This window comes from Egretta garzetta, unplaced genomic scaffold (genome assembly GCF_000687185.1).
Source record: "Egretta garzetta isolate BGI_Z169 unplaced genomic scaffold, ASM68718v1 scaffold443, whole genome shotgun sequence".
NCBI classification, from domain to species: Eukaryota; Metazoa; Chordata; class Aves; order Pelecaniformes; family Ardeidae; genus Egretta; species Egretta garzetta.
The window spans coordinates 372,588-383,524 of NW_009259109.1; the positions used below are offsets into that span (position 1 = coordinate 372,588).

The 10,937-nt window shown below is 46.4% G+C and overlaps 1 protein-coding gene across 1 annotated transcript in view; it reads left to right on the plus strand.

Annotated features, from left to right (window-relative positions):
• KIAA0319L (KIAA0319 like) overlaps positions 1 to 10,931 on the plus strand; it is a 31,375-nt gene extending 20,444 nt beyond the window's left edge. The window contains exons 10-20 of the mRNA XM_009635356.2: positions 849 to 972; positions 1,524 to 1,656; positions 2,552 to 2,700; positions 3,006 to 3,157; positions 3,348 to 3,486; positions 3,890 to 4,049; positions 6,160 to 6,302; positions 6,541 to 6,663; positions 7,207 to 7,297; positions 7,657 to 7,748; positions 9,777 to 10,931. Of these exons, the coding sequence (XP_009633651.1) occupies positions 849 to 972; positions 1,524 to 1,656; positions 2,552 to 2,700; positions 3,006 to 3,157; positions 3,348 to 3,486; positions 3,890 to 4,049; positions 6,160 to 6,302; positions 6,541 to 6,663; positions 7,207 to 7,297; positions 7,657 to 7,748; positions 9,777 to 9,964 (1,494 nt within the window). The 3' untranslated portion in view covers positions 9,965 to 10,931. The remainder of the gene's footprint in view (positions 1 to 848; positions 973 to 1,523; positions 1,657 to 2,551; positions 2,701 to 3,005; positions 3,158 to 3,347; positions 3,487 to 3,889; positions 4,050 to 6,159; positions 6,303 to 6,540; positions 6,664 to 7,206; positions 7,298 to 7,656; positions 7,749 to 9,776) is intronic.
• Positions 10,932 to 10,937: the final 6 nt, after the last annotated feature.

The following is a 10,937-nucleotide window of genomic DNA, read 5'->3' on the forward strand; positions in this document are numbered from 1 at the left end:
TCACTGGCATCCTGCTTCCTTTCTTGAGCAGTGCGGTTTTAAATGCTGCTCAAGATTGGAGGATTGAGAGAGATGGGAACTTGATGGCTTTGGATTCTGATGTCCCAGCACAACCTGGTCACCCGTGTATCTCGCTTTAACCTATGTGGCTGCTAGGGAAGCGTGTTCTTTCACTGCTCAGTTGCTGACTTCTCAGAACGACAGTAATAGCTAAATCACTGATGGTATAATGGTAAATGCTTAAGGGCTACCCGCAGATGTGGAAGCCAGACTGTGTGATCTTTTAGGTAACTGTCAGTCAGGATGGCATTTAGATGCGCAGGATAACCTGTTGTGCCAGGTCATGCATTTCCTAAGCTGGGCAAACACAGTGGGCTGAACCTTTGGAGTTGAACCTTGGAGTCTAAACCATGCTGACACTGGCTAGACACTCCTCAGTCCTAAACAGTAAAAGCTGGAACTTGTTCCCTTGCTATTGTTTTTCTTTTAAAGATTGTTACTACTGTCAAATTTGTGGAATAAGAAAGTCCATGAATCAGGTTCATGACGTGTGTAATTTGCACAGGGCTCCCCAGAGGTTTTGCTTGAATTGCTACTGAATCTCAAAAGCTCTGGACACCTCTATGGCATTACTCTTGTTACGTTCCACAACAGTGTCCTTGTTGCTCTGCATAAATCTGGTTGTAGGTGCCTTGCATGCTTAAGTGGCACAGACTTCTGTCCCCATAGCAGGAGTTAATAATAAGCCCCTAGAACCTGCCGATAATAGTTGTTTTAGAAGCAGAGTCTTCTGGACTATCATCATCTGTTCTTCTTAAAGTATATGTTATGAATATGTTTTCTCAAAGGGGGTGAGGACACCAGTCTTACAGCTCTCTGCAATGCAAGAAGGTGATTACACTTACCAGCTAATAGTGACGGATTCTGCTGGGCACCAGTCCACTGCAGAGGTCACTGTGATAGTCCAGCCAGGTAAGCTGCCCTTAGCTGCTTTTGCCACTTCCATTCCAGGGGTTAGAGGCGAGCTTCAATCTGTCAACATACCCTAGATCTTACAGTAGCTTTGTGTTGCTTTCAGAAAAGCTGCTCCAATTTAGGACCATTCTGGGCTGGTGTATTGCTTCTAAAACAGCAAAAGAAAGTTTCTAGGAATATTGCCTTTCTGGGCTGTTCTCTTACTTTACACAGTGTAGTCTAACTGACATTAGCCCACCATAATGGCAGGATTGTATTTCCAAGCAGCTGTCTCTGCCCACAGTGCCTGGTCCTGGGACAGGAGCAGGAAAAGTAGAGTAGAGAGCAAAAAATCAGAACTCCTAGATTTCATTCTCATTTTATTGCAGATGTGTGAATGAAACACTGATCTGAACTCTTAACTGCTTTTAACCTCACTTTGTCCGAGTACAAGGTTGAGATAATGAGCAAGAAATATACCAGGGATCGTGGAGAAACTTCTTAATGCTGGGGTTTTATGCTCCACCTTCTATGGCATGTGTATGAAAACTGTTGCAATCCTTTTTCAGAGAACAATAAGCCCCCAAAGGCGGATGCTGGTCCAGATAAAGAATTAACTCTTCCTGTGGACAGCACCACTCTAGATGGCAGCAAGAGCTCAGATGACCAGAAGATAGTCTCCTTTCTTTGGGAAAAAACACGGTGTGTATCATCTTCCAGACTGTCCTTATGCAAGTATCTAGGTCTCTCATTTAAAACCAGACACACCCCCGCTGCCTCCCTTGTGTTAAATCCTGGTCACATTGGGCCTGACAAGCTTTACCGGTGACTAGAATGAGGCAAGGATTTACGTGTCATTGGAGAGAGGTGGAGTTTTGTTTGAGCATTAGGAATACCTTTGCCTTCGTCTCTAGGCCTGATTCCCATTCTCAGCGTGGCTGTGGCACGTAAAGGAGACCGGCCACGTTCAAATCACAGCAGCGTAATGCCGTCTTGGCTGTATGAGGAGACTGACTCTCGTAATCAAGTAACAGCAGGGCCTTCTGACTTGATCTTTTTGCAGTATGTTTGAATGAGGCAGTGCTGCTCTTGTTGTCATGATTCCCTTTGGATTCTGAATTCCCTGAAGTGCTTAGGGAATGCAGGAAAAAGCCAATGCGCGACTTGCAGTAGCTTTTGCTGTTTGCTAATGCAAAGCCTGTGTGAAGCTCTTATAAATGAAGGAACTATTTTTGCTCGATACCTTTTCTTAAAAAATGGGCTTATTGTGCCATTCACATGAGCCAATTTTGCTGAAAGTACCGCTTTTTGTAAACCCTACTTAAATGCTGGTATCAGTGCTCCCCTTGTTTAAAAATAACCAAACCGCTAAACCACCAGAAATTGTTTTTTGTTCTGACTGCTGCACTTACTCTTTTGATTATCTTAGTGTAACTGGAGAAAATAATTTTGCTTCTTGTTGTGGACTCTGTATTTTCAGGCAGCTGTCTGTTTGCATCCCCATAAGCCCTGCCGGAGCTTGAGCCTCCTGTTTGGTGTGAGCCTAGTTCCCGTGGTCTATGCAAAGTTTAAACTGATCCTCTTGTGCTTTGGTTAGGGGCCCAGATGGTGTGAAGCTGGAGAATGCCAACAGCAGCATTGCCACTGTAACAGGCCTTCAAGTTGGGACATACGAGTTTACTCTGACAGTTAAAGATGAGAGGAACTTGCAGAGCCAAAGCTCAGTCAACGTCATTGTCAAAGAAGGTACGTCCAGCCGTGAGCAGAGCCACCTGAGACAGTTCAGCAAAACTTGTGTTTCAGAAGCACAATAATAGTAAGAAATGGGTGAAAAATAATGTGGAGAGCACTGAAATGGCCTTTTCTAAGTCAGGGGTTTACCCTTTTCTGGGGGAACAGTATCTTCAGCTGAATCCCGCAGTACGTGTTTTCCCTTTGCTTCCCCCCGGGTTAGATAGGAATTTCTGGGTTACGGTGGAGGTCTAATGCAGTAGTTTTTGATTGGGCATTATCAGATTTTTCTCCCGACTGCTTGCTTTCTGTTTGCTTAGAGATAAACAAGCCGCCAGTTGCAAAGATTGCTGGTAATGTTGTCATCACCTTGCCCACAAATACAGCTGAGTTGGATGGATCGAAGTCCTCTGATGATAAGGGAATCGTCAGCTACTTGTGGACCCGGGACGAGGGGAGCCCTGCAGCTGGGGTGAGGTTTCTTTTTTAAATGGCAGTCTGCAGCATCGCAGAAGTCAGTGAGAGGTAGTGTTGACAGCCCCTGAGGAAAATGTAAAGCGAATTGTTGCGTCTGTTCCTTTTAGCGATATCTTTAAGTGCAATGGTGCATCGTTCTAGTTTGATCCTTTGTTTCCTGATACTTATTTTGCTCTGCCTTCCAGGAAGTCTTAAATAATTCAGACCATCATCCTGTCCTTCTCCTTTCCAATCTGGTAGAAGGGACCTACACGTTCCATCTCAGAGTAACAGATGCCAAAGGAGAGAGTGATGTGGAAAGGACCACTGTGGAAGTCAAACCTGGTCAGTGCGGGTTTTGTGCTGTACTGCATTTGCCTGTGGTGCACTAGCGAGCCCTCTGTTTGTCTGGATACAGAGTACCGAGATTAAAACATGTAATCTAGTCCAGCTCAGAACTGTAAAAGGTCAAAAATTTGGGAGGGATGTGATTGTATTTTCATGTGGGTCTTGGGAGCTGACTCCTACTGCTTGCCATTGCCTGTGGAAGTCGTAGACTTGGATCCCTTCCTACACTGAGAATCTGTACTTTTGTGTTCAAAGCAGAAACGTTCTGCGGCCAAGGGGGGGCGGTTTAGTGGCAGGGCTGGAGGGGGTGCGGAGGGGTGTCTAGGTACTAGAAACCTGAGTTGTACCCAGACTGTTAAATAGAAGTTCTAAAGTTCTGTATTATCTGCACTCTCACTAGATCCTCGGAAAAATAATCTTGTGGAGATAATTCTGGATGTCAATGTCAGCCAGCTGACTGAGAGGCAGAAGGGCATGTTCATCCGGCAAATCGGCGTTCTGCTTGGGGTCCTCGACTCGGACATTACTGTCCAGAAGATCCAGCCGTACACCGAGCAAAGGTAGGGTTCGTCTGTGAGTGTACGTGGAGGGGGATTGCTTGAGGGTTTAGTAAACCAAGGGCTGTTTTCTCTTGGGAAGCAGACTGGACAATCGGAACGTGCAGAGATGTTGCTTAAAATTGATATCCCTGCTTGCTTGGGTCAGAGAAGGTGTGTTTCCAGGCAGGTCTCGGGTGTCTTTCCCCTCTGGAGATGCTGCGTTGTCCTCAAAAGCTGTTTGCTGCTGCTAATGTCTTTGCCCCCCAGATCTGCACTAATAAATAAATAAGCACTAACCTGATTTGGTTTTGAAAATTGTGAAGATTATCTGAAAGGTGTTCTACAGCTGGGGCTTATAACTGGATGAACAACGAGGCTTGGTACAGGAGTAGTTTGGTGAAACTCTGACACCACACCAGAGGTGGTGGTGTAGCAGTCGCCCTGCGTGACAACTTTGTGCAGGCAGTAAAGCTAACATAAAACTACATCAGCTTCAATTTAATGTTAAATAAAATGTTGAAAACCGAGTGTAATTTTTTTATTTGAAGAGATAAGGCAAACTTGGTTTTGATTGCTATTTAGTTTACAATAAACTACAGCTGGTCTCTTCTAAACAAGTGGAAGTTTGCTTATAGGCAGGGCTGTAGGCCAGGGTTATGTTACCCGCCTGGACAACGTTGCTCAGCTCCAAGTAACGCAACCAGCAAGTCATAGAAGGGCTGGTTTGGCCCAGCTGGATCCTGGCCGTGCTGCCTGGGCATGGAAGTACCTGATCGAGTTGAGCTTTCCACCTCTGCACGAATTCTGGGAAATTCACTGTTCTGCAGAAAACTTCAGCGACTGGTGCTGTGAGCAATAGCTGCACGCATGTTCACGCTAACAGCAGTCCGTCGTTACCGTAGGTGTGTGTGAGGATGCCTGAATGTGCATGTGAGTGGCATGGCAACAAGCTTATCAAGGGCAGAGCAGTAATCCGTTGAAATAAGTGCAATATTGCACTTAGTTTTTACTGAAAATGGAGTAGTTTTAAGGTAGATAAAGCACTGGAAAAGATTTAAGGGACATGCTTAAAGTCATGCAGCAAGTCAGCGATAAATCTGCAGTTAGAATTTAGACTTTCCTGAGTTCAGTCATGTATCGATTCCTTCGTGTCCCCGTTGCCTGCTGTAGCACTAAAATGAGAATTCATTGTCCATGCAGACCTAGAGCTCAGAACAGAAGAGCCAGCACCTTCTGTGGTAATATTACCTTTCTATCTCTGCCATCACCAGGCCAGTTGCCACTGTTCTTCACCAAGTAAGGGATTCTTGTAATTAATGCTTCATCTGTTTGTATGTTTATTAAGTAGAAGAAAGAGCGGGAAGTGTTATAAAAGAGCAGAGATTATTTTCTGACAGATGGCTTTAAGATCCCATTCTTGCCTCAACCATCTAAGTAACTCATACCTAATATCCTGTTGACTCATAGGCTCACTGGTAATAATAAATCTGAAACATCCATGCATCCTTTTGTGAATCTGAAGGGTACACGGGGCTCTGCAAGGCTGGCAAGCCTCGGGGAGCAAGTTCTTCGATCATAAAGCAAATGCAATAAAAGGTGCAGAACACGGTATCTTCTACACCCGGGCTTTTTTCTGGCTATAGCACTGCGCATTCAAACTAAGCTTTGCAAAAGGTTGTAAACCTTCACTGTCTTCTCTCTTGTTGCAGCTCTGTGCCAGGCAGTTAAATGAGCCCCCACACGTGTTCCACATGTGGTGAGGTCTAAGGATCCCACAGTGAGGGAGGAGGTTATAAAAATGGCAGGACCTTAATGTTTGGGGATTTGCATGCTTGTTGTAAACATGCAAAGGTGTGCTTGATGATGACTGAAACTAGACTTGACAAAACCATTAGCAAAGTCAAGAACAGTTCAGCCCTAGCTTTGAAAACATGGATGGATCAGATGTCCCAAAGGGCTTGCCGCTGTATGACCAGGTCTAACCTTACTGCTTCCACGATGGAGACAGAAGTCTGGTCCTCAGATAAATTTGGGATTCTGAATGAGTCCCTCTGGTGACAGACTGGGGAGAAAGGCACTCTGCCTGGTCTTTGGAGAAGCAGCAGATAATAATTTTTTGTCTGATTTTCAGCACGAAGATGGTGTTTTTTGTGCAGAACCAGCCACCCCATCAGATATTCAAAGGACGAGAGGTAGCCTGGACGCTGAAGAACGAACTGCGGAAACAACAGTCAGACTTCCTCATCTTCCGGGCATTAGAAATTAACACAGTCAGTAAGTAAGAGTCGCTGTGTTACATTGGTAGTGAAGTGGGACTTTTTAGTTTGGCACAAGGCCTAGGTGCTTACATTTGTGCTTATTGCTTGTGATTAGGGCTAAGATAAGAGGAGGAACTATAGAGCGACAAGGTTCAAGTTATAGAGCCTACGGGGGTTGGTCATATTGAACGATGCTGCCCCATTTTTGCCTCATGTGCAAGTCATTAGTTCACCTTGCTGGTTTTGGTCCCTAGCGTGTCAGCTGAACTGCTCTGAGCACGGACGCTGTGACTCCTTCACCAAGCGTTGTGTCTGTGACCCCTTCTGGATGGAGAACTTCATCAGGGTGCAGATGGGGGACGGTGAAAGCAACTGTGGTACGTGCAGCCTCCTTGGGATTGTTCACTTCTGGAAAGCAAACAGTGTTTGAAACCCAGGGTGGGCAGAGCGACAGGTACCTGCTTTCTCCCAGTATCTCTGACGTGATGCTCACACAAGGAGGTAGTCCCTGCCCTAGTCTCGCTCCACGTACCTCCTCAGCAGGCGACGTTTGCTAGGGAAGCGACTCCTCTTCAGGCCCTCTCAGTGAACACTCAATAAGAGTTGAGTCCATTCAAGAAGCGTGTAAATGACATCTTCTCTGTTGTGCCCCTACAGAGGCTTTCCTGCTACAGGAAAGCAAATTTTATAAATGAACACACATTGAAAAATGCCCTTGTGCAGTGAGCCCGTACACTGGATCTCAAGCCTCTGGCTTCTGTAGGTGAATTAGTGATGCTGTCAGTGATGGATGCTAAGCCTCTAATTCTGCAAAGGGTCAGGCCTTTCTTTTTCTCTCTCAAGAATAGTCATCTAAAGCACACACTGTCAACTGTATGAGGTGCCAAAACGTCTTTATCTCTGGGGTGTTTTGCTTTCAGAGTGGAGTGTGCTGTATGTGATCATTGCATCTTTCGTCATTGTGGTTGCCTTTGGAATCTTATCCTGGATGGTGATCTGCTGTTGCAAGAGGTGGGACTGAGGCCACAACCCCCACTGTATCAGTGCTTCAGAGCCAAGTAGCTGCATTAGGAGGTGAAAGATTCGAACCCATCATCCCAGCAGGTCATCTGCTTAGCCCTGGGATATTAGGTTTTGTCACTCAGTGTTTCAAGTGAAACATTGAAATCCTAGAACTCTGGGTTCAGTTAAGAAGCGAGATTTGGATTTGCCTATAAATGTGCAACTAAAGCAATGTTTTTAATGTTTTGCTTTCTGATATGAACGTTACCTGAAATAAGCACGTACTCTAGCTTTGAAGATCAGAGTTGTTTTTTCTTCCAGCATTTTTAAAAATGGCCTGCCCCTTAATTCCTTTTCTTCCCCTCTAGACGAAAAGGAAAATCCAAAAGAAAAAGCAAATACAAGATTTTGGACGCAACAGATCAAGAAAGCCTGGAGTTAAAACCAAATCCCAAAGCAGGTAAAAGATGAGAGGGAAGAGCTCAGTGTTTCCAGAATGCTGACGTAAGTTAAACACTCTTCCTCAGTGGACTGAAAATCACAGCGCGAAACAAACGTGATGTTAGGCACTGACAGACGAGTCTCAGAAGATCTAAGAGCTTGTTTGTCTGTATAACAGGGTATTTAGTCAAGTTATCTAACTCTTTGGTGTAGAAATTGGGGGTGAAACTGGCCTGATCCTGATGTCTCCACTTCCTCTCACAGAAGTAGTAAGTGGACGCATGTAAGCTGTGCAGAGACCGGCCTGATCCAGGAAGCCCAAAACTGGGTCTTGACTGTAACTTCTCTTGCTCTAAAGTTTTCTACTGGGTTCTGGCAGTTTTCTTCTTGCCAATATGCAGTTCCTTGCTCTACAGCAAAGGATGATTTCCGTGTCACTCAGCGTTTCACTAAGCTGGTCGACTTTGGCTGGTAAGCCAAGGGGCACCTGAGAGCAACCTGAAAATACCCACAGCCTGGAGAGAGCGATGTTTATTTCTGCCCCTGTATTCTTACACCCCAAGTGACTTGTTCATAAATTTATTCATTCTTGTTCTTGTGAACATCAGGCTCTGAAAGCGTCTCATTTTAGCCGCTCCTCTTAATTTCTCCAGGAAGCAGATGCTTATCTTGGAGGGGGGGGGAGATCTGTGAAGTCCTCAGTGCTCTGTGTGGCTACAGGCCCGTTGGCCCATTCCAGAAAGGCAGCCATTTGTCGTCAGTCATCTTAGCCAGCATTTTCCTGTCTGCATTGCTGTCCTCCAGAGTGCTAGTCAGGTGCTTTGCAAAGATCACCGAGTTATTTCAGGCTGGAGCATTTTTGCTGCGATTGTACCTGATACTGTGGTCACCTGCTGACTGACCAGGAAAGCAGGGAGATGGGGGACGGTATGCGCAAAGCACGGCCCCGCCAAATGCTGGGGAGCACTTCAGCTGAAATACTCCTTTCAAATACGGGTGTGTGTCCTGGTTTTGTTTAGAGGAGGGGTTATTTTAATTGTGTGGAAAATAGTCCCTGATCCTTGTTTGCTAGTGGAAAATAATTGCTCATCCTAGCATTACCCCATTTAGTGGCGTTCTAGCAAAGTGGGCAGTGCCTACCAGCAGCGTTGGAGGGCATTGCAGCCACAGAGCGCATCGGACAATTCCGCTGAGAACCGGGCCACCCCAACTGCACAAATAAGGATACCCTTGAAGAAAAACCGTGTGTGTTTTCCTCCCTCGGCACCCAACTCCGCTTTAATCTGGCCATCTGTCACCCGGCACAGAAGAGCCCCCCCATTAAATAAAGGGCTCATTGTTCTGCAGTCTCTAGCAAATGTGCCTCAACCGTTTGCTCTCTGGTAACTAAACTCATCTTGCTTCTTCCAAGGCTGGCTGCTGACTAAAGTCTTTTTCCTTGGTAGATATGTCCAGGGAGCGTTCTGCTAACAGAGGAAATGTTGTATTTCTCCATTAAAGAAAAGCTAAATTTAAATATTTCCTCTGCTGACAATATCAGTAAATGTGTCTCTCCTGTCCTTGTGCATTAATCTAAATTCAGCCCGCTAATTTATCTCTCTTCCCTTGCAGGCAAGAGAAGCCGAGATGAGAGTAGGGAGGGTAGTAAGAAGGCAGTGATCTTCCCTCGCACACCTGCATATATTCTCTTTACTCCAGCCGTTAGCCCTCAGAGAGCTTTCTAGGCAATGCCCCGAGCAAGGTCAGGAAGACAGAGCTCCCACCTATACTCACACCCCCCTCTGTTAACGTAATTTGCTTTCCTACCTGTTCGTTGTGCTTTGCACTATGTCGAAGTGTCTTTGTGACCTCTGGCATGCCAAAGTATCTGAAACAGGATTGCTTTGGCTTCAGGATTTGAGGGAATAAGTGACAGATGCAGGAAAGTCCAGTTAGGCTGCCCCTTCGACGTGACAGGAAAAGGAGACTTAAAGGGGGAATGGAGTAAGGTGAGGTGGTTGACCAGTATTAAAAGTATTTTTAACCTGAGAATCTCTCTCCTTCAAAGGTGGCAGGCAGAAAGCCCAGGTCCTCAACACTAGCCTGATGCATTCGGAGTCTGAACTGGACAGCGATGAAGCCATCTTCACGTGGCCTGACCGTGAAAAAGGGAAACTGCTCCGCAGCCAGAACGGCTCCTTGCGCAATGGACAAGTGATGCTCAAACCCAAGAACCAGAGGGAGGAAATCCTATAGCTCCCCTCGGGCCTTTTGCTGGAGCTCAGTGCAAAGGCCACTCCCGTCCCTATCCTACGAGGGCCTTTGGAGGCCAGTCTGATTAGGACAATGCTGCTAACTCGTTTCACAGAAAATAACTTTGTTTTTGTGGGTTTCTTTTCATTCAGTTAAAACTGGTTGTACTTGAATTTGAACTACAAGGGAAATCAAAGGGAGGAGAAGGCAACTGTGAACCCCAGGCGAAGTGTCAGAAAAGACAGAGCTGGCATCTGGAGAGCGGCAGGACAGAACCACTTGGAGCAACTGTGAACGTGCAGGACCCCTCCTGGCCCCACTCGGACTGCAGTGAAGGAAACGCCCAGGGACCTCCAGCTCACTTGCCTTGGGAGCTCCTCGGAGAAGGAAGGTCAAGGCTGTGCTTTGAGCCGTGCTCTGAGCTCCCTTCAGGCTCCAGTAGCCTACACCACAGGCTACTTACGCTGTCGAACAGCTTGCTTCTCTTTTATCCCACCTTCCCTAATGGTTTAAGCACTATTTTAATTTAGGCTTGTCCTTTCACATGCACTTGGCTGCTTTTGGAGCGTAGAGAGGGGGAATCTAAACACTATGGTCACACTCCATCAGCTTGCAGGGAGGAGAGGGTTCTGTAGCTGTTCTAAATTACTGTCTGGCTCTTCTCACGGGGAGTGTTGATGAACACGGTGCCTGTTCAGATGTGAATGGCTGACCTGTCTGTGGTAATCGGCTGGGCTAGGAGACCCCCTCCTGCAGCAAGCTCTCCTGCTGGGTACCAGAGCCGGGAGGGGACGCCCGCCTTTGGTACCTGTGTCTAATGTCTGGCTTAATTCCAAAGCTGTGAGATGATGTTCAGTGGCCCCAGCACCTTCTGTTGGTCGCCAAGCCATCTGTGAGTCTGGACATTAACCATATCTCAGTTATGAAATGCCAACTGTGGGTTGTTTGGTTTGGGTTTGGCTTCCCCCCCCTCCCC